A 23447-nucleotide genomic window follows, 5' to 3' on the forward strand; every position below is an offset into this window, starting at 1 on the left:
CCTTTTTTTCCGAGGATCAACATCTTTACAAGTAGTATGTTAATGGGTAGTCCTTCGGGGTCGACGGCCCATCCCAGGCTCTTTTCTTCAGTACCAAGCCCTGAAAATCCACGGCTACATCGCTCCCTTCGTTTTCCCGCAAAGGCTATATCTCGCTTGTCGCGAGTCTTCCTTCGGTCTCGCCTGAATCATCTACAGTTGCGGGCCAGCCCATTTGCGCATACCAAAAATAAATTAGATTGAAGAAAAAGGGGCATGCAGGATTCGTGTTAAATTAGTAGGTCGCGACCTTGAGACGGTTTCTACTGGTTTCTAGGTTTTTTGGTTTTTGTTTTTTTGTGTTTTTTTGTGTTTTCTTAGGTTTTTTTCTATTTTCCTGGTTTTTTATTTTCATTATTTTTTCTTGGTTTTATTTGTTTCTTTTTCGTTTTTCACTAGCTTTTTATATATTTTTTTTCGTTTTCCCCTCTTTTTTTCATTTGTTTTCTCTTGTTTACTCTCACATTTTCATTGTTTTTCCATACACATTGTTGATATATATCTAATACTCCCTCCATCCCATAATATAAGAGTGTTTTTCACACTAGTGTTGTGTCAAATACACTCTTATATTATGGGACGGAGGGAGTACATTTTTGGTACAAATTTAATATTTTTTAAATACAAGAACATTTATTGAATAAATGGTCAACATTTTTTCTATATACATTTAACATTTTTCAAATGTTTGGTTAACATTTTTCAAATAGCTTATTAACATTATTTGAATAGATGGTCAACACTTTTTCTATACACATTTTACAAAAAAATTCATGTCCTTGATTAACATTTTTCAAATACAAGTTGAACATTTTTTTCAATACATGGTCAACATTTTTTTTTCAAATGCTTGATTAACATTTTTAAAATACTCCCTCCTTTCCAAAATATAAGGCGTGATTGACCTTGCATGATCTTTGATGCATGACTTTGATCACTAATATATACTATGAAAGTACAAGAATTGAAAATGCATAAATGGCATCGTCGTATTTGTCTTGCAAAATAGTTTTATTTCATATGTATGTATACTGATTGTGTACACATACAATACGTGAAAATCATAGTCAAAATTGTGCAAGTAAGACTAGAAAAGTCAATCGGCGCCTTATATTTTGGAACGAGGTAGTAGATGAACATTTTTTTAAATGGTCAACATTTTTCCTACACACTTTTAACATTTTTTGAATGTTGCTTGATTAACATTTTTAAATACAAGTTTAACATTTTATGTATACATGGTCAACATTTTTCCCGTACACATTTAACATTTTTTAAATGCTTGATTAACATTTTTAAATACAAGCTTAAAATTTTATGGATACATGGTCAACATTTTTCTATACACATTTAACATTTTTTAATACCTGGCCAACATTTTTCTGTACACACTTAACAGTTTTAAAATGCTTGATTAAAAAATTCCAAATACTTTTTAAATTTTTTTCATATGCTTGGATTAACACTTTTTACCTACATGATCAACTTTTTCACACACATTACAATATTTTTGTATACATGAGCAACATTTTCTCTATGTACATTTAACATTTTTTTCAAATGCTTCGTTAACCTTTTTGAAAATGTTTTATGCAAAAAAATGTAATATATTCATTTAGTGGCCTCCCGTGCACTGGGCCGCCCCATATGCTTGCACGGCTGTAGACGCTTCAGCGAGTCGGAAGATTGCCTTGTTATAAGCGAGATAATGCCATCAAAAGATGCGATTGTCTGAGTTATTTTCGACAAATCCCTCAATAGGTCATCCTGGTCGGACAAGTAGATTGGATGGGAAACATATAAGTTCCTTTCTAGGTTTAGGCCCTCACTGCGGAGGTAAAACCATAATGCTCGGTTGCATTGATTATGTATAGGGGTTACAAAGATGATCGAGGGATTGCATATGAAACTATAGGTTCTTGGGTATTGTTTCTATAGACTAGTCTGACCCCAGCTTAAGGATATTGAGGTCTAGGGTTACAAGATCCTAGTATCATGGTTAAAAATAGTTTAAAGGCTAATTAAGTATTTTTCTAATGCTTGTTTTTAGAGAAGTAGCGATAATGCCCCCAAATTGGCCTTTTGGACTTCAATCCTTAAGGCTAATGGTATGTACTAGTCTGTGGGATTAATGAATGGTTGGGCGATATCTGAAACTTCGAAACAACAACTTTGTTTATGCACCCCACAAAAAAATTGATTATGCAATTGTTACCAAAGACTTACCGAACTCTGTCTAAAACTTGGAGTCGTCTGCTTTTTAGTTGTGCATGTGTGATTTTCATCAGGACTTCTTAATCATCAGTGGGCTGTTTGGATTTTTTTTCCAGGTTTACTGCATTAACTAGATCAATTCTCTTCTTCGCAATGTAATGTGGGAGCAACCCGTCCCATGACGAGGTTTTATGAAAAGAAAACAGACTTCTATTTATCAAGCTCAACATGAAGATGTTTTAGCATATGTATGTCTGAGTGTTTATAGACTTTTCTTTGTTCGAAATCACAATTATACATCCTTCAGATTTGTAAAGCGGCTCTTAACTCAAAACTAAGAAGAAAAGGAAGTTCATGCGGGAGCTCGAAAGTTTGATTGTTAGGAGGACCTATTCCAACAGGTACGAGAGCTTTTGTCGCAGGTCAACCCACCTGAACAAAGAATGCATAATAAGCAATGATGATGAGTCAGATTATCACTCACTTTTTCTCTTGCAATTTTGCAAAAGAACCGCAAACCCCTGCAGGTTATCTATGCAGCACAGACGATGATGTAGACCGAAGAGACACAAATCAACCAAGAGGTTCAGCAACAATCTCGACGCATATATATACCATCTTAATGCAAGATTGGAAGAGGGAGAACACAAAACACAAATTGCCATGAGCATCGGTCATACATATTCCAGGCTTCACTCAGCAAAGCACATCAGCAATATTTGAAGATCTCAAAGTCAAAAGAGGCCTACCTGGCTCTGAAACCCGTTTTTGGAATGTGTTGTCCAAACCGCGGGGTGCTGAATTGCACTCTCTAGTTTCTTTTCTTGGCCTGCTGTACAGCTGTAATAAGAACCCGTTTTAGTCAATAAAGTTCCCGAGTGAAAGAAAATTTTACAGTCAAACCCCCACGTCCCGTCCTGTTCGTCTCTCCCGTCCAAGACCCCGGCGGCCAAGCCCCAGCGCCCGGCCGCCCGCCCCTCGCCGTCCCTCTCCGCCGTGCCCCTGCCTCCGCCCCACTCCGTCCGTGGGCTCGGCAGGCGACGCCGGCGTCCAAGCCCCGGCGCCCGCGCCTCTCTCCGCCCCTCTCCGCCGTGCCCCTGATCCGCCTCGCTCCGCCCGCCCTCCCGTTCCCTGCCACGGCTCCCCTCCACCCTCGACCCCGCCTCCGCCGAGAGTAGGCCATCCCGTCAGCGACCGAGAACGGCGCCAGCGGGGCGTCTCAAGGTGAGCCTTCTCCACTATTTACTCCCCTCCCCCTCCTCATTTGCTTCTCTGGTATATTTCTGTTCCCCATTTCGGTAAAACCCTAGAAACTAGCACCTGAGGTTCATGTGAATTCGAAATCTCGGTTTTATTAAATAACCCGAACTTGCCGAGTAAACTGTGCATCTGGGCGGCTGTTTCTTGCTGGTATGTCTTTTATCATATTTGATTTTGCATCTTAAATATGTAGTGTGGAGCTTGTTTAGTGAAATATATAAGGCAAATCTGATTCATGATAAGCACGTGTTTATCACCCTAGAAACTAGCACCTGAGGTTCATGATTCTGGAGTGAGATTACAAGTAAGATAAAAGTGTATTTGCATTTTAAGATGAAATTCAAATAAATGTTATAATTCATAAATTTATATAGCCCTTAATTTTGTCTGTCCTTTTATGCAGCAAGCCCATTTTCCAGGTCAAGAAGCAAACACATACTTGCTTTATTATTCACTTATGTGCGGTCGTGCAAACTCTCTTATCATATTTGTTCCTTCACTTGACATAAAATTACCGAACCACCGTTGCTAGAAATTAGAAGAATCTCACATATTGTATGTAGAGCATGTATGATGAGTGTACTTTTAGAAGATCCATTAACATATCTTTCATGCCGGTCAAAGCGAAAAGGATTCAGATATTTCAAAAAATATATGAATGAGGCAAATCATTTTTATATTAACACCCTTCAAGCCTTTGCAAAAGCTTTATCACTCATTAGCTTTCGACTTCTCAAAAGTGTATTGGCAGATGAATTATTGTCTCAGAGATCGGCAATCGATTATCATACTTTTAATCTCACTTCAGATCATAGTATTTATTTTGTCTGATAATAGCCATGTCACCATGTGTCACCTGTCTGGGCAAAGGAAATGTCAGTTATTTTTGGCTTAAACTACTACAAGTACATGCTAATAACTTGTTTGGAGTTCTTTCTTAACCTTAATGGCTTCATTTGAGATCCCTGTTCTACCTTCATTGAGATGTTTAGCTGTAGATTGTAGGAGGTGTTCAATTTTGTCATATATTCTCACTAGCCTGATTGCAGAATTGTTCTTGTATTACTTGATTTGCTATTGGATAGAATATTTGGACTATGCCTCACCACCTAGAAATTAATCATGGACGTGCCTAGGGAAATAAATATAGATAAGTCACACAAATCATGAATGGTCTCATTTCTGCACATGAATTCAGATAGTCTTGGCACTTGTTTTCCAGAGCAGTTTTTCTGTTAGTCCCCTATCAACATTGTGCATCACATCATGCTTCACATTTATTAGTTGTAGACTCCCTTTTCTTACATTGTACCTACCATGCAGATAAATCTTTCCTCATGGCAAAGCCGGCCTATGCGACAAGCAGCCTCGTTTTAGGATATGCTTTATGCTCGAGCTTGCTTGCGATCATTAACAAGTACGCCATCACCAAGTTCAGTTACCCTGGCCTCCTCACTGCCCTACAATACTTGACATCCGTGGTTGGAGTTTGGAGCCTTGGGAAGCTCGGTTTCCTCTACCATGAGCCTTTCAACTTCCAGACTGCCAAAAAGTATGCGCCTGCTGCTCTTGTCTTCTACCTCGCCATATTCACCAACACCCACCTCCTGAAGCATGCCAATGTCGATACATTTATAGTGTTCAGATCCTTGACCCCTCTGCTGGTTGCTGTCGCTGACACCACCTTCCGAAAGCAGCCATGTCCTTCAAAGCTCACATTCTTGTCCCTGGTGATTATCTTGGGAGGCGCGGTTGGCTATGTGATGACAGATTCAGGGTTCACCCTCACGGCGTACTCGTGGGCAGTTGCTTATCTGATCACCATAACTACTGAAATGGTGTACATAAAGCACATGGTGACTAACCTGGGTCTCAGCACATGGGGCTTTGTGATCTACAACAATCTTCTTTCACTGCTAATGGCCCCCGTGTTTGGGGTTCTGACGGGTGAGCACCTGTCCATCTTCAGAGCCATTGAATCAAGGGGCCAAGGCTGGTTCGAACTTGACGCGTTTGTTGCTGTGTCACTGTCCTGCGTGTTCGGGGTGCTCATTAGCTTCTTTGGTTTCGCGGCAAGGAAAGCTGTCTCTGCCACGGCGTTTACAGTGACGGGGGTCGTCAACAAGTTCCTGACAGTTGCAATCAATGTTATGATCTGGGACAAGCACGCAAATGCATTTGGTTTGGTTTGCTTGCTCTTCACTCTGGCAGGTGGGATACTCTATCAGCAGTCTGTCAAAAGTAAAGGAAGTGCTCCAGCGCATCGTGAGGCTGTAGCTAACAAAGGCCGTGGTGACGATGATGAAGCTGAGTTTGATCCGGAGAAGCAAAGCTTAGTTTCGTCTCCAAAGGACTCAGATGCCTGATACATGTTGTTTAGCAGGTACTCAGTTTTGTCCTTTTGTCTACAACAGACACCGAGTCTTCAAAACTTGTTATAACTATGTAATACAGACAATTCAGGACGTGTTTTGTTGTTGAAGGATGGCACACACTCACATCACAAGTTACATACTAGAATTATTTTTGTTCCCATTGTCTTATTCCCGGTTGTTTATGCTACTACTATTGTGTTGTTTACTAAAATCATCTGCCTTTTTTCATGAACATGTAGTCGTTTAGTGATGTCTATTGGGTCTCCTTATATAGAAGGGTTTCTGCTGTCTACAGCAGCAACAACTCTGTACACTGCATATTATTGGTAGAGAAATCACCTCAACAGTTTACAGCAGTATCGGTTAATCATTTGCAGCGTAAACCTCAGTCTTTTTGAGTTGATGGTTTTCCGGCGATGTAGAATTGTTGAGTACTCTCTTTTACAATACTTTAGTCGCATAGTAATATTGCTTTTATGCTATCAGCTTCATGCATTGGTACTTTACTCCCATAGTATATCTCTTTGGTGGAGTGACGGTGTACATAATTTTGAACATTTTATATATTTAGCCGCAGACCTGCAGTGAAGTGAGTTTCCTGGCTCTTAATACTATCTGGACAGCTGTCCAAATGAATAGACCATGACGACTAAGTTTACGTACCGAAAAAGAGTTTCCCCTGCTTTGCATTCCAAAACAACCAACACCGAATACAAATATCGCTGTGGCGAGCAGCACAACACACCAAAAGAAAAAGAAGAAGAAACAAAAGCCAACCACGGCAGCTTGGCAAAGCGCGGATGACCCGCCACCGCGGCGCCCACCGGATACAGACCACCACAGACCGAGGCTTCGAACCGCTGCGTACCAAGCAGCGCCTCCAAGAAAGGATGCGATGCCGACGATGCTGTTGCCCGGACGAGTCCTCGGGTTTCCCCGTGCACGTGGAGGGAGGTGGGGGTTGGATACCATCGACACCCTCTAGGAAGGAATGGTGGCACCCGCAGGTGTCACCGCGTCGGGGCCGAAGCCGGCAGGGATTTCTCCCGCATTCCAACCCCAACCACCCAACCGGACGGAACCGACCCGCCAAACCGTCGCCCATCACCATGCGCCAACGCAGTAGCGCCGCCGCCCACGCCGCCTCACTACGAACACCACCACGAGGCCGAGAGGACCGGAGAGAAGCTCACCACGACGGGAGCAGCAACACCGACGCCGAGCGGGAGGGAACCACCTCCACCGCCGTCGTGCGGGAGGCCCGTGCCTCCGGCACCGTCGCGGTAGCCGTCCGGACGCGGCAGCGGGGCACCCCTGGCCTAGCCAGGCCCGAAGCGGGCCCGTTAAGCCCCGTCGGCTGCGATGCAACAGGCCGGTGTCGGCGCCGCCGACACCCAGCCACTCGTCGCGTCTCCCCCGCCTCCCAGAAGCCACGCCGGAGACCATCCCCGCCACCGGCCCGCCCAGGCCAAGATGGGGCCCGAAGGGCCCAGATTTGGGCCGAGCGGACGATGCCAGATCCTGCCGCCGCGCCGCGCCGCTGCCAACGGCGTCGCCGCTGCCTAGCTGCTCGCCTGCATGCGCCACGGAGCCCCGCCGCCGCCTAGATGCACCCCCCGGAGCAGCTCCGCCCGCGTCGGAGAGCGACCGGGAGGGGAAGGGCCAGGAGGCCGCCGCCACCAGCAGCCCCGGGGCCAAGCCGGCCGCGGGCGCCGGCGACGACGGCGAGAAGGGAGGAGGGAGGGGGGCCTAGAGGGAGGAGGCCGGTCGCCCGCGGGGGGTGGGGGGTGGGGGTGACGCGGTCGCGAGAGAGAGGGGGGGAGGGGTGGCCTCACTAAGGGCATGTACAATGGTTGATAAGATAGTCTTATCTTAAGTTTTGCATGTAATTTAGAGATGACAAAGAAAAATGTCTACAATGGGTCATCTCTTAGCCTTATCTTTAATAACTAGCAATTCCTAAAAATATGGTGAGACATATTGGGCTAAGAGATCATCTCTTGTCTTATCTTAAATAAGAGAAGACAAGCCTTCTCTTATGAGTTCTCTCTCCTCCACCTCATTATTTATCCTACGTGGCACTCCTAAGATAGCACCATTGTACATGCCCTAAGTTTACATATGGGCTCCACTGCTCAGTTTCAATGGCAATGGGCGATGTTTGTAATCTCAGGCTCACAGATGATGGTGTGTCGATGGTTAGGATAGTTATTGTGCCCCCTAGCCCGCCAGGTTTGACGCTTCGGTGTGTTATTAGAGCATCTGCAACAGGCGCGCTAAACAGGCGCCGCGCCGCAAAATCCCCCGTTTTAGCACGCGTGCAACCCGGCGGATGGCTCCAGCGGGCGCGCAATAACCGCGCGCGCGTTATAAGCAGTTGGGCGCGCGCTAGGAAGCGGTACCTCGCGCGGTGTATTTGCGGCGCCCGCTTCCGCGCGCGGCACACACGACGCTCGCGCTGCGCTCTTCTTCTCCCCCTCCAAAGCCCCGCGCGCGCCGGCGTCGGCGACCCGCACCCATGGATGCACGCGCCGGCACCCCGCTCACCCCGTCCTATAGCCGCGACCCCCTCCCCCCCGCCGCCGCCACAAACCCTAGCCCGGGTGGCGTTGGCCTCGCCTCCGCCGGAGCTCCTCCGACGAGCGGCCTCGCGCGCGGCCTCTTCATGCCGCCGCGGATGACCTCGGCGGCGGGTGGCGTCGCGCCGGCGCCGGCCCGAGCCACCGCCCCCTCCTCCTCAAAGCTCCCCAATGCGGCGCGGCCAAAGAAGGGCAAGACATCGACGAAGAAAAACAAGGCGGCGGACGGCTCTGGTACCTCCAAGGCAAAGAGGAAGAAGCTTGCGGGGCGTGCGACGGGCGCGGCGGCTGCCGAAGCGCCGGCAAGCTCACTCGTTGAGCCGGCGGCCGGCGCACACAACATGTTCGACGAAATGCTTCCAAGGTAAAAAAAATTCTAACTTTTCATTTTTTTTATTTTTTGAATGCATTCGTCACATATAGATAGCTTATTTGCATTGTGCAAAAAAATTTGTAGTCTCAATGATGATACATACATGTCAACGATGGGTGTTGACTCCAACAATTCGCATTGGTCTCAAACCAATGACATGCATTTTGAAGACCATGAGTTCGAGGTGGACGAGGAGGGTGAGGGCATTGTCGACGCACCAAAAGGAAGAGCGGGCAATTACACCAACGCCGATGACATCTTACTATGCAATACTTGGTTGCAAGTGTCGAGGGATCCATCTGTTGGAGGTGATCAAAGTAGAGATGCTTATTGGAACCGGATGAAGGAACACTTTGATGCTCGCAACGTGAGTAGAATTGACCGCTCCAACCGATCACTTAGGTCCCGATGGTCGACAATCAACTCGGATTGTCAAAGGTGGGCGGCCTGTCAAAAGGCGGTTGACAAGTTGAACCCAAGTGGCACAAATGAGGATGATAGAGTAAGTGCCATTTCATCTTACATGTCGGTGCTAAACTTGCTTTGTTTTGCTTGTTGTTGGTGCTAACTTGCTTTGTTTTCATGTAGTACAACATTGCGCAAAACTTGTTCAAAGAAGAGGAGAGGAAAACCAAGAAGGGGAAGATCAAGAAAGGAAGGGTATTTACCTTGCCTCATTGCTATGATGTGTTGAAGGATGATGAGAAATGGAAGAAGCGTGAATATTTGGATGATTTGCATTTGAGCGACAAACGGAAGCGAACAATTAAGTTGGATGATGATGATGAGGATGATGCATCAAGTGATGACGGCAAGAGAAGCTCCACACCCAACTCGGTTTCATACTCGAAGCCAAAGCGGTCGGATGGGTGCAAGAAAGACAAAACCGAAAAGAAGAGGAAAGGAGATGATGAGCTCAAAAATGTTATGGAAGCTATTGTGAAGGCAAGAAAAGAAGCCAACGAGGCGAGGAAAATGGCAAGGACTCAAGATGCCACGGCCGAGGAGAGAAGGTTGGCGGCCGAGGAGAGGAGGGTGGCGGCCGAGGAGAGGAAGGTGGCTTTGGAGGAGAGGAAGGTGAGCAATGAGGAGCGAACTAGATTGTTGGAATGGGAGAAGCACTTGTTCTTCTTGGACACAACTAACCTCAATGCGGCGCAAAAGGAGTATGTCAATCTTGCCCAACAAGAAGTCTTGATCCAAAAAAGAGTCATGGTTCGTGCAATGGGTGGCGGTGGCATCGGCGCCATGGGTGGCGGTGGCCTCGGCGCCATGGGTGTCATGGGTGGTTTTCGGAGGTACCGTGGGCAGTTTAGGTGCAATGGGAGGCATGGCTGGCTTTGGAGCACCCCCCGACGCTATAGCCACGACGGGAGACATGAGTTTTGCTTCTCTCATGGGAGACATGGGTGCACCTCCGCCCGCCATGGGCGGAATGTCTTTCGATGAGCCTCCTCGCACAAATTCCCATGAAGATGCCGTTAAAGATCTTGCCAACATCGTCGGAGCTTCACGTGATGCGGAGCGCGATGAGGAGAGGGAGGAAGATTCATCTTCGGAGGCAGAAAAATCGTCTTCCGAAGATGAGGACGAGGACGAGGACGAGGAATGATGTGTCTTTCCTTTGTGTATTGAACTTGATTTGCATTTTGAACTTGGCTGGATGAACTTGTGGGTATGATTTTAAACTTGTGAGCATGAACTTCATCAACTTGTTTGTGTGAAAATTTTATTGTGTTGAAAATGTTCATCATTTTGTGTTGAAAAATACCATATGCAATGCACCGGCGAGTCGCGCGCGCTGCATTTTGGCGCGCTGCTGGAGCGACGCGCGCGCTGTATTTTAACGCGGCCGCACCAAACCAGCCGATACGCGTGCAGTATATCTGTTTTTTGCGCGTAGCGCGACCGGCGCCTGTTGAAGATGCTCTTAATGTGAATTATACATTCAGCAGACGTCAACAACTAGGCGCTTGTGACTTTGAAACTGCCACACAGACGATACCTGTGCCCGAACTTTGCACGACGTTGCGACTTTGTCAGCCTTGAATTAGTAGGTGATGCGTGAGTATGGTGTGAGTGACCGAGTGTTTTGCGTCCATTGCCTTGGTGTTTTATCAAAAAGATGATGGTGTACTTCTTCGGGTCTTTTGTCATTTCAATTGTTCCAAGCAATAGAGCAAATTACACTTTATATCCCCTAGTTGCAACAATGTGACAACTTTTAGTATTATGTATGCTATGCTCACGCCGGAGCGTCGAAGGCAGATCGCGGAGGAGATGCACGCCTCGCCTCGCTGCCGGGCTGCCTCCGGACTCGCCGGAGCCGAAGGAGGAGGAGGAGGAGGAGGAGGAGGGAGAGCAGCTGCCGGAGCCGATGGAGGTGGCGGATCCGGAAGAGGACGAGGCGGAACAGCCTGCCCTGCGGTTCAACATAGAGGAGGCGGAGGCGGAGTTTGCCATCACCGAAGCGGCGGAGATGGCAGAGCAGCAGGCCATTTTGGAGTCCATTCAGTATGAGGGCCTATGTGGAAGCCAACCGGGAGTTCTTCTGGCAAGAGCGGGCGGGGACCGACGCGCTCTTCGTCGAACTCGACGCAGAGATAAAGGAGGAGGCCCCGGAGCTGCAGCTGCCGCACATGTACCCGGAGCCGGGTACGGAGATAGTCGACATCTCCAACGAGGAGTAGCTAGGTGATCTACGTAGTATGTTTTTTTTTTTGCTAACTATCTACGTAGTATGTAGGTTTGTTTTCTTTGCATGCTTTTGTATAGATTTAAGAATTTTGTATGATATGTTCGGATGCAGTTGTGGTAATTGTCCGCCGGTGTTTGAGAGGTCATATTTATCATATGCGGTTATAGATGCTCTAAAAAGGTTTTTTTTTTAAGTTCTCTAATTTTTTCTTTTTTGCATTCTCTCCAAAACCGATAGTGCACGGCATGCGCACCCACGCAGCCCATTTTACCCGTGAGCCAACCGAAAAGCCGATCCAGTGAATCTAGACGCGATACCCAATTCCGCAAAAGCATCAACGATCCGTTCCACTGACCACAATACCCCACCCGTCAGCCCTCCCCCAACCCGGTGCCACTTCGCTATCAAACCCACTCCCTCCCGCTTCCCCACTCCGTCCAACCATGGCCGCCGCCGCCGCCGCCGCCACCCCTACCGCCCGCCTCTTCCTCCTCCACTCCAACCCGCCCTCCTCCCTCCCGTGCCCGAACCCCAGCCCCAGCTCCGCCCAGGCGCCCCGCCTCGCCCACCCGCGCCTCGCGCTCTCCCACCGCATGGCGGCGGCACCAGCGGCGATCGCCGGGCCCTCCGGCGACTCCGAGCGCGACCTGAGCGCGTCCGCGGTATCGGTAGAGGCATTTGGGGCCGTCGAATCCTCGGGCGATGGTGGGTTTGAGCGGGTTCAGCTTGAATTTGTACTCCCTCCGTTCCTAAATATTTGTCTTTTTAGAGATTTCAACAAGTGAATACATGGAGCAAAACGAGTGAGTCTACACTCTAAAATATGTCTATATACATCAGTATATGGTAGTCCATTTGAAATCTCTAAAAAGACATATTTAGGAACGGAGGGAGTGGGGCTTTGTGCTTGTTCTGGTGGAATTAGTGTGTGATGTTTGTCTTCTTGGTGTAGGTTTGGGGAGGAAGGAGCCGAGCGTGGCGACGATACTGACCAGCTTCGAGAATTCGTTCGACAATTATGGGGCTCTCAGCACGCCGCTGTACCAGACGGCCACCTTCAAGCAGGTAACTAGGGTTGCCAACAGACGGTGGCATCTGGCAACTGTGTAGAAGTAAATTCCACCAATGCATTCTCAATGTGCTTTATTGCTGTTTGAGAGCACATTGTTACTCCCTCCGTTCCGAATTACTTGTTTTAGATTTGTCTAGATACGGAGGTATCTAGCACTAAAATGAGTCTAGATACATCTGTATCTAGACAAATCCAAGACAAGTAATTCGGAACGGATACATCCGTATCTAGACAAATCCAAGACAAGTAATTCGGAACGGAGGGAGTACTAGTTATGATGACGATATTTCATAGTAGTAGGCGGCGGCGGTGGTGCCAAGCCTAATCGGTTGGCAGTTTAGGGGTTTAGTGCCTTTCTATCGTTTGGAATTGAGTTCTCAAGCATGTCTGGAAACTTTTGGTTGGTTGCAATAGTTTGATTGTTAATCATTTTGTAAGACAAATCTCAATCGCCTGGAAGTCTGAAGAATTCTAGTAGATTAGACTAGAGGAGACATTGTGCTTAAATGTTACCCACCATGTATACCGGTTGCTGAAATTTTAGTTGGCAAACCGAATTACCTAGTTGTAGTAATTCATCGTATCTTATCTTGATTTTGTTATTGCATCTTTTTCTTGTTTGTCCCTCAACAATACTACGGTCTAATTACTGAATGAACTTGACACATTTTCCTTATCATCATATTTTTATTTATATAGGAATTGTAGTATGAAAATATCACTACTGTTAAATTGTCTTGGAACAGTTGTTATTCGGTTTGACTGAAGAACTATAGTGTATACCTAGTTTAGTCTGGCCCATAGTTTGCACCCTTGTTCCTAGTAGCTTACCCCTAAATGTTACTTTCCAGCCTTCAGCAACAGTTAATGGACCTTATGATTATACTAGGAGTGGCAACCCTACTCGTGATGTTCTCCAGAGGTCACTCTCAGTCTACTGCTTATTTTTATTTACTGTATGCAGTGTAAATATGTGCATTGTTCAGTGGTATTGATAAATTTTATCACACATTCAGCCTTATGGCTAAGCTCGAGAAGGCAGACCAAGCATTCTGCTTCACTAGTGGGATGGCATCACTGGCTGCAGTAACACACCTCCTTCAGGCTGGTAAGTAGCTGACATTTACTTTCTTACGATCGTGTTTCAGATTATCATTGTATGCACTTAATGAATTCATTGGCCAAACGCACAATTCTTAGGACAAGAAATAGTTGCTGGAGAGGATATATATGGTGGCTCTGATCGTCTGCTCTCACAAGTTGTCCCAAGAAATGGAATTGTAGTAAAGTTAGTTCTTCCTTTCTTTAGTGGAACCATTCTCTTGCTGTTTTTTTCTCGCTCACTTACAAGTATCATATGCATTGTGACATGATAGACGGGTCGATACAACTAAAATTAACGACGTGACTGCTGCAATCGGACCCTTGACTAGACTAGTTTGGCTTGAAAGTCCCACCAATCCTCGTCAACAAATTACTGATATAAAGGTAATAGTGTTGATGTATGCATTTCAATTATCATGAAGAATGCATATAAAGATTTGATTAATCCAGATACACACTCTTAGATAACATTCTTACCCTCTCCAGTGTTTTTTGTACTTCACAGAAAATCTCAGAGATAGCTCATTCTCATGGTGCTCTTGTTTTGGTGGACAACAGTATCATGTCTCCAGTGCTATCCCGGCCTATAGAACTTGGAGCAGGTATAGAATCATTTAAGCACTTAACTGAAAACAACATCATATCATCTCATGCATATTATTTTAGTCTAATTCACGACAATCTATTGTCGTATGTGTAGATATTGTGATGCACTCAGCTACCAAATTTATAGCTGGACACAGTGATCTTATGGCTGGAATTCTTGCTGTAAAGGGTGAAAGGTCTGTTCTATGGGTCATCTTTGTCATCACTAATAACCACGCTGCCTCTTTTGAATGATAAATATTTTTCATCCTTGAATGTTTGTATAATATAATCATAGTTACGTGTCTGTGTCTCCTGGTAAACTCTACTTCTTGCTACCATTTTGTTTTCAAATAAACTCTGTATTACCTGTTCCCTGTTAATTACTGTGTGACATGAATGCTTCTGAGCTGCTGGCTTAAACACTAACAGGCTGTTTCTCTGTTTCTTACTGAATATGGCTACTAAATGCTCCTTCAAATTTATAGAGTTAATTGAAATAGCTATGATCTCTCAAATTAATACTTGTTCCAACTGCTAACAGCTTGGCTAAGGAGATTGCATTTCTACAAAACGCTGAAGGTTCTGGTTTGGCACCTTTTGATTGTTGGCTTTGCTTGAGAGGGATCAAAACCATGGCCTTACGGGTGGAAAAGCAACAGGTGGAACTTTGTTGTGATAAAATAACTTGTTTGCTGAACTACATATTGGTTTTTGAAATTTTTTGAGGGCTTCATAAAATGCTGCTAGCAACTTTGTATAGTTCTGATTCATTTCATTTGTTATGGACATTTTCTTAGGACGCTGATGTTGACTTTATTATTGGTAGGATAATGCCCAGAAGATTGCTGAATTCTTAGCTTCTCATCCAAGGGTCAAGCAAGTGAATTATGCTGGACTTCCTGATCATCCTGGCCGATCTTTACACTACTCTCAGGTGCTTACCGGTTTTCATGTTGGCTGCATTAAGCAGCTTTAGTGATTCTCCAGCCTTCAGGTCTTCCAGAACACTTTCTAATATGTTGTTCTTGCATTTGCTTCTTGTGTAGGCAAAGGGAGCGGGCTCTGTCCTCAGTTTCCAAACTGGTTCATTGTCTCTCTCAAAGCATGTTGTTGAGACGACCAAGTACTTCAACGTAACAGTTAGCTTCGGTAAGCATTCTTTTGTACCTGCTCCACGCCTCCACCCTCCTTCCAGGAATCACCTTACTACTGTATCCATTTTATCACCCAACATACTCCATTTAGAAAACCTCTACAAAGCTGATCCATTATCATACTAGTTTCTTCGAGGATCAGTTTCAGAGCCTTGTGCAGTTTTGCTCATTCTTGCTCACTGAATCTACATGCCGATGCAGGAAGTGTGAAGTCACTCATAAGCTTGCCCTGCTTCATGTCGCACGCGAGCATCCCTTCCTCGGTGCGAGAGGAACGTGGGTTGACTGATGATCTAGTACGGATATCGGTGGGCATTGAGGACGTGGATGACCTCATAGCTGATCTTGATTACGCGCTCAGGTCTGGTCCAGCATAGATCATACAAAATCTGGACTACGGCGCTTCGGGTTCTAGCTAATCAAGTTGTAGATGTGATATGCATTGGTGATTCATTTGTTAAGCTGCAACAGTAATAATAAACTTCTGCATGAGTATTTTCTGAAATGACAAGCCCGTGACTGTATGTGTTGTTCGTCACAGGCTTCAACAGAAAAACCCTGAGGCCAACTGACAAGTAACAACATGCATAAACTTCACAACATCAAAACTTGGTTCTGCCCATGTTCATTTTTCTTGGCTGCCATTGTGACGGCTTTGTAGCTCAAGTAGGAAGGACTGACATGACTGTTGGTTGATGGGGAGCAAAGGAGTGTGTAGTTGGTTCGTCGGATTGATCCGCGTAGGCGCTTGTGTATTTTGTATATGGTGTTTTTCGTCTGTGCAGGTGAGTGTGTATACATCTGGAGACTGGATTGTTCATGGTCATTGGTGTGCCGATGAAGAATAATGTGACCATCCTTTTGTAGTGTATCAAAGAACTGTGATGTTCTTGTGCAACATGTTTTGCCTCGTGTTCTCTGTGAACTGACTTGACTGACTTTTCTTGATCTGAATGAAATCGCGTACGAATATGATTTTCAGTTGGCCGCAGTTGATTTCTCTTACCAAATCCTTTTCCTTTTGTATAAGATTGGATTGTTTTCGTTTTTGTGAGTATTAGCTTGCAACCTCTCTAGACCGTCCTATTTGTGCGAGCAATTTATTTCACAACAATGCTAGTGCCTTTTGTGTCTTTGGCTCTTTGCAACATGCAACTGTACTTTCCTAAAGATAATTTGATACATTATATTAAAAAATACATCATCATTGTCCAACAGAAATCTCCACTTAACAACAGAAAGCTTGACTTAACAAAATAGATTTTACAACTAAAATACGTCAAAACAATAAAATAATAACATTAATAAAGAGGGTAAGTTCTACAAAGATCCTTAATATCTAATTGATCTATCTATTTGCGTGTGATGACGGACACATAGTGAAGCTCGACGGATCCCATGAACAACCTGCCACCTTTCCTTTCCACCACCTCGGTCGGTCTCACGCCCTTGGGTCCCCGCATCTCCTCAATTATTTTTCCGTCCGCATCGATCCTCAATGCTAGCAGGTGGCTATCAACGCCAAAGGGGAGCTCAGCCTTCTCACGGTGTAGTGCCACCCAGTATCCTCCTTTCTTGTCGGGCCTCACATTGTCTGGATAGCCAGGGAGGTCGGCGAATAGCTCCATGGTGCCCGCCTTGGAGCCCTTGATCCAGTATCGTAGCAGCTTACACGGTCCGGTCAATGAGATGACGAGATGTGTCCGATCGGCGCTGATGGCGAGGCCATTGGGGTAAGTGATGTCGGCCTGGAGCACGACGGCCTTTCCTGTCCGTGGGTCATACCTCAGTAGCCGACCCGTCGAGTCTCCGGTTCTTGTGACCATCTCATGTTGCGACCTATTGTAGTTCCTGGAGCTGTCGGTGAAGTAGACCTCTCCGGTTACCTGGTCGATGTCCACCCCGTTGGTGAAGCGGAGAGGTACGCCGTCAACCTCCGTGACAAGCACAGTTGCCTCCCCGCCGCCTGGCGCGACCCTCATGAGCCCCTTGTAGGCGTCGGCGATGTAGAGGTACCCGGACTTGAGGTGGAACCGCAGACCGAGCGGCCGGCCGCAGCGGCCCTCGGTGGCAGTCTCCGGGCGAAGGAGAGACGCCGTGCACGCCTCGCTGCTGTAGTCGGGGTTGTAGGTGTACGTCGACCAGCCGAGCTTGTGGCCGTTCCACTTCAGGACGCGGCCGTCTGACACGCCGCTGTACGGGCCGTGGCCTTTGGCGTCGAAGGCGACGCTCTCCGGGCCGCGCAGCAGTCCGCGTGGCAGCGGCAGGTGGCGCGTCCGCGTGGCGTCGATGCTGGGGACGTTGGCGGCGGCGGCGGTGCTAGGCAAGAAGAGCAGGAGCAGCACGGCTAGCGAGATCGTCGCCGCGGCGGATCCCTCCTGCCGCTCGCCATTGTTGACTTGCTTCGCTAGCTGTTTCGAGAGCTTGTGTTTCTTTGATCGGACGTGTTGTGTGGTGTTGGCTCGATGGGGGTGCCTCTGTTCTTATATAAACGCTGGAGGGGTCCGAGTCCCGGCAAGAGTCGGCCGTCCTCCTCGGCGACGGCGAGAGTACGAGTCCCTATCCGTGTCCTCGACTTATTCCGATTCTCGACCTGGTCCTTGCGAACACCGGCGATCTGGCTGCCTCGGTGCTGCTTTTTGTCCGTGTTTTTTTCCCTTTTTTCTCGTTGATGGAATTTTCTAACACAAAGTTTATCATCTTTCATGTTGAAGAAAATCGTTAAAATTTAACACAAAGTTTATTATTTTTGTTTTCAAAATGTTAAAATGTTTCATGGGCTGCATAGTAGAATAGTACTATATATTAAGTTCTTGGTATCTACTAAACATTTTTCGTATGTGAATAATATTTTAAAACTTGTGTGAACGTTTTGCTTGGCACACATTTATATTTTGTTCAAACTTGCATGGACACTTTTTTTTAAAGATGGTAGAACACATTTATCTCATGCAAAACACTTTATCTACTGAAACGGTTTTTTGAATTTACTTGAACAACTGTTGAACACACATGAACATTTTACTTCACACGCATGAACAACTTTCATAACTGATGCCGTGATACTTCAAAGATATTCATTTGCAAAAAACATATCTCAAAATCATTCATAATGATGTAAAATTCAGAATATTTTAACAAGCGTCATGAACATTTTTAAATACATTAACATATTACATGCGCAGCAGAATATATTTTGAGGTATTTTGTTACACACTAACAATTTCTCTCCTATAAATTGTTTTGAGGAAAATTGCGTCAACATTTTATTTGGCATGCATGTATATTTTATTAAATTAACGACGTGGCTGCTGCAATTGGACCCTTGACTAGACTAGTTTGGCTTGAAAGTCCCACCAATCCTCGTCAACAAATTATTGATATAAAGGTAATAGTGTTGATGTATGCATTTCAATTATCATGAAGAATGTATGTAAAGATTTGATTAATCCAGATACACACTCTTAGGTAACATTCTTACCCTCTCCAGTGTTTTTTGTACTTCACAGAAAATCTCAGAGATAGCTCATTCTCATGGTGCTCTTGTTTTGGTGGACAACAGTATCATGTCTCCAGTGCTATCCCGGCCTATAGAACTTGGAGCAGGTATCGAATCATTTAATCACTTAACTAAAAACAACACCATATCATCTCATGCATATTTTTACAGCAAGCCATGTGCATGAAGGGTTTTAATGGGGCATGGAGGAATCAGGTGGATTTTTTGTCCAGAAAGGTAGTGTCGGAATTAAGGTGAATGATGACATTGGTCATTACTTTCAAACACATAAAGGCCTAAGACAAGGAGACCCGATGTCTCCTATTCCGTTCAACATTGTGGCAGACATGTTGACAGTTCTTATAGGTCAGACCAAGGAGAAAGGCCTAGTAGGTGGTCTTGTTCCCCATTTGGTAGATGGGAGCGTCTCCATTCTACAATATGCGGACGACACTATTATCTTCATGGAGCATGACCTTGCAAAAGCGAGGAATATGAAACTAGTGTTATGCCTCTTTGAACAACTATCTGGTCTAAACTTCCACAAGAGTGAATTGTTTTGCTTTGGTAGGGCCAAAGAAGACCAAGATAGCTATAGGCAATTGTTCGGTTGTGAACTGGGGTCACTACCGTTCAGCTATCCCGACCAACTGGAAATGTGTCGAAGATCGATTCAAGAAGAAACTAAGCTGCCGGAAGGGTAAGCTTATGTCATATGGAGGACGACTAGTATTGATAAATTCAGTACTCACGAGTATGCCGATGTTCCTCCTATCCTTCTTTGAGGTGCCTAAAGGGGTACGAAGGAGACTTGACTTCTATCGATCTCGTTTTTTCTGGCAGTCAGACGAGGTTAAGACAAAGTATCGCTTGGCAAGATGGGATATTATTTGTCGACCAAAAGACCAGGGGGTCTTGGGATCGAGAACCTCGAGATTAAGAATAAATGCCTTTTGAGTAAGTGGTTATATAGGCTATCGCAGGATTTAGAGGGTATGTGGGCACAAATCCTGAGAAGTAAATACTTGCACTCCAAAACCCTCGCTCAGGTTACCGTAAGACCTAATGATTCACCATTTTGGAAGGGACTCATGAGAGTCAAAGAGACCTTCTTCCATAGGGTCAAGTTCATTGTTGGGGACGGAACAACAACAAGGTTTTGGGAGGACACATGGCTAGGCGATACACCGCTAGCTATCCAATATCCTTCCCTGTATCATATTGCCGAACGTAAGGAGGATTACGTAGCAACAGTGTTGCAAACAGTTGCTTTGAATATTCAGTTCAGGAGGTCTCTAGTAGGGGAACGATGGAACTCCTGGCTACACTTAGTGTGGAGGTTGATGGACGTTCAACTCTTAGATTAGGGAGACACCCTGAGCTGGAAGCTAACGGGTAATGAGGTGTTTTCGGTCAAATCGATGTACTTAGACCTTATTAATTCTGGCCCAATCCCAAGATCGATACACATTTGGAAAGTTAAGGTTCCCCTGCGAATCAAAAATTTTATGTGGTTTGTTCACAAGCAGGTGGTCCTTACCAAAGATAACTTACTAAAGCGACGATGGGTAGGTAGTTCACGATGTTGCTTTTGTGTTCACGACAAAACAATTCAACATTTATTTATTGATTGCCCTCTCGCGAAATTACTTTGGCGGTCCATTCATATAGCCTTTAATATTATTCCTCCAGTTAGCATAGATGCATTGTCTGTGACGTGGCTAAATGGAGTGAATCCTGATATTGCGTCCAGTATTCGGATTGGAATATGCGCACTTCTTTGGGCTATATGAAACTGCAGGAACAATATGATTTTTAACAGACTTTCTATGATTAACTTCTTGCAGGTTATCTTCCGAGCTACGGCATGAATCCGTACGTGGTTGCTACTCACTCCTATGGGCACCAGGGAGCATTTGGATACTGGGTGCAAGTGGAGAGACAATGAGTTGGTTGGTGGGCTGCCTGTGGCTATCAGATTGGATCACCCCCGCGGTCGCCCGAGCAAGATGACCCGGGGGGGGGGGGGGGTGCGGGTGAGTAGGTTGGCGGTTACTTTATTATTTGTACGATAATTCCCAAAAGATTACTGAATTCCTAGCTTCTTACCCGAGGGTCAACACTATTAGGAAATACCTTATAGGTAGAGGATTAACAGTAGCTTGGGGTTAATGGGCCGCACTACTATTATTTAGCAGTAGCGCGGTCTTAGTGAACATGCTGCAGGTGGCGATTAGTAGTAGCGCGGCACTGTCAGACATGCACTACTACTATGTGGGCCTCGCCATGCCCCCACAGGTTAGCCATAGCAGCAGTGCGGTCACGGCTCAACGCTATTGCTAAACACATTAGCAGTAGCATCGGCCCACGACCGGTGCTGCTACTGTGGCCAGCCCGGGCTCAACCGCTCGTCCCCACTTACCAGTAGCGCTGGACTGGGATCTGCGCTACAACTAATGGGTTTAGTAGTAGCCTTATCCTCCCCATCCCGCTCATTCCTCACTCTCCCTGTCCTCACTCTCTCACCATCACGCCCCTCCTCCTCCTACCGTCACCGTCATCGTTGCCGCCATCCCCCGGCCTCGGTAAGCCCCCCTCCTCCTCCCTCCTCTAGCTGCCCCTCCTCCTCCCTCCTCTAGCTGCCCCTCCTCCCCTGCTCATCCCTGCTCTAGCCGCCCCTCCTCCTCCCTCCTCCTCTAGCCACCCCTCCTCCCTCCCCCATCCTCCATCCACAACCCCTCATCCCTCCCCCTCCTCCCTCCCCTGCTCCTCCCTCCTCTAGACACCCCTCCTCCATCCATAGCCCCTCCTCCCTCCCCCTCCTCCATCCACAACCCCTCATCCCCCTCCTCCATCCACACAGCCCCTCCTCCCCCCTCCTCCATGCACAACCCCTCCAACATTTCGATTACGGGTTAGTTGATACGTAACACTTTGATATGGTTTTTAGGGTTTAGAGTGAATTAGTAAAAATTTAGACATAGTTAATAGATTTAGTTGATATGTAACACTTTGATTTAGTATGCTTCTAGGGTTTAGTTGATAGCTTATAGGGTTTCACTAAGTCCTAAAATCGGCATAATAATAATTTTGTTCATATTGTGCATAAATCAAGTATTTTTTGCCCCTGCATCGTCCCCATTGTCGTCTCCTTCACTGAACCCCTCCGACCACAAGGTGAGACCAGCCAAATCCCCATGTTTTTTATGTCGATGATGATGTGTTGTGAATGTCAATGATGAACATGCATAGAGGTCCTATTATATGCAAGTTTTCATAGATGTTTTTATAGATATAGTAGTAGTAGATGAGTAGCTGTGACAATGTGAAGATTTTTTTTGAAATGATAATTGATTTGGATAGCATTTCAAGTTTAAACTTTTCTGTATAAAATAGAACTTGACTTTGTTCATGCTTAAAAAAGAACATGTGTATGTCTATGGACATGTTGATCTTGAGCTGTTGTGTATATGGTTCCAAAGATAGCCACATTTGACTCTTTGTATTGCAGGGTAAATCCGAGTGGCCTATGTTTTGCCGGAGTGTTGATTCATTTCCGTTCCGGCAAATTTTAGGCGCTTGATATGTCCTATTTTAGCAAAGGTCATGCCGGAATTTTTCGTGAATTTTAGCATGACTTGTGCTAGAATATATAGGAAATATCTAGTGCCCAGGATTTGCCAGAAAGTGAATTAAATGACATTTTGGGTTGACTTTAGTCTGTCGGGGCTCCATACATGACGGTGAAAAAATCAGTGAGGGAGAGTGTCCACCATATATGAGAGAATAAGAATGCCGACTGTTGTCGTGGGGGTCGCTCTTCCTCTTCTTTCTCGTGATAGACCTTTTGGTAATGCACGGGAAGGAAGAGAAGAGCGACCATCACCGACGGTCAAAAAATCGGTGAGGGAGTGCCCACCATATATACGGTCGAAATATTAGAGAGGAAGAATCCCGACTATTGTCGTGGGGGGCGCTTCTTCTTCATTCGCAGGTGCTAGATATTTTTGTGTAATGCACTTTCAAATGAAAGGGGGAGTGACCATCACCGATGGTTGAAAATATCAGAGAGGAAGAATCCCGACCGTTGTTGTGGGGGTCGCTTCTCCTTCATTCCCGTGTGCTAGACATTTTGGTGTAATGCACTTGGGAACGAATGGAGAAGCGACCATCACCGATGGCCGAATATATCAGAGAGGCAGTGCCCACCATATACACCACGTGAGATGAGAATTTCCAAGGAAAGACTCGATAGACCGAAAGTCAACCCATGGTGAATAGTGATTTGTGTGTTTAGTTCCTGGTAATTGTCGTTGATTTATAATCTTTGAATTTTGAACACAGAAAATGCCCGATGATGATAGGAATATAGGATCCCTGAGTGCGATTACTACTGCGGCGACTGGGGGATGTGCGACAGGCCTCACCTGCAAAATGGTAGGTTCTTCACCGTCAAGCTGGAAGAGACCTTCGATGTTTGTACGGTACACAA

At 45.8% G+C, this 23447-nt stretch overlaps 2 protein-coding genes and 1 pseudogene across 2 annotated transcripts; 2 read left to right on the plus strand and 1 right to left on the minus strand.

Moving 5' to 3' along the window:
* The first annotated feature begins 3121 nt into the window (after positions 1 to 3121).
* LOC125521668 (GDP-fucose transporter 1) lies at positions 3122 to 6046 on the plus strand. The gene is made up of 2 exons (XM_048686718.2): positions 3122 to 3477; positions 4837 to 6046. Exon 2 carries the CDS (start codon positions 4851 to 4853, stop codon positions 5877 to 5879), a length of 1029 nt encoding a protein of 342 aa, XP_048542675.1. The 5' UTR covers positions 3122 to 3477; positions 4837 to 4850; the 3' UTR covers positions 5880 to 6046.
* A 5855-nt stretch (positions 6047 to 11901) lies between these two features.
* Positions 11902 to 15994, plus strand: CBL (cystathionine beta-lyase). The gene is made up of 12 exons (XM_048686501.2): positions 11902 to 12243; positions 12491 to 12603; positions 13462 to 13532; positions 13627 to 13718; positions 13811 to 13898; positions 13987 to 14098; positions 14220 to 14316; positions 14415 to 14496; positions 14844 to 14961; positions 15129 to 15236; positions 15349 to 15451; positions 15658 to 15994. Exons 1-12 carry the CDS (start codon positions 11982 to 11984, stop codon positions 15831 to 15833), a joined length of 1422 nt encoding a protein of 473 aa, XP_048542458.1. The 5' UTR covers positions 11902 to 11981; the 3' UTR covers positions 15834 to 15994.
* An 814-nt stretch (positions 15995 to 16808) lies between these two features.
* On the minus strand, positions 16809 to 17846 carry LOC125525183 (protein STRICTOSIDINE SYNTHASE-LIKE 10 pseudogene; annotated as a pseudogene).
* Between the last annotated feature and the right edge of the window lie 5601 nt (positions 17847 to 23447).

The sequence above is a fragment of the Triticum urartu genome, chromosome 7A (genome assembly GCF_056163025.1).
Source record: "Triticum urartu cultivar PI428250 chromosome 7A, HENAU_Tu73, whole genome shotgun sequence".
Classification (NCBI taxonomy): Eukaryota; Viridiplantae; Streptophyta; class Magnoliopsida; order Poales; family Poaceae; genus Triticum; species Triticum urartu.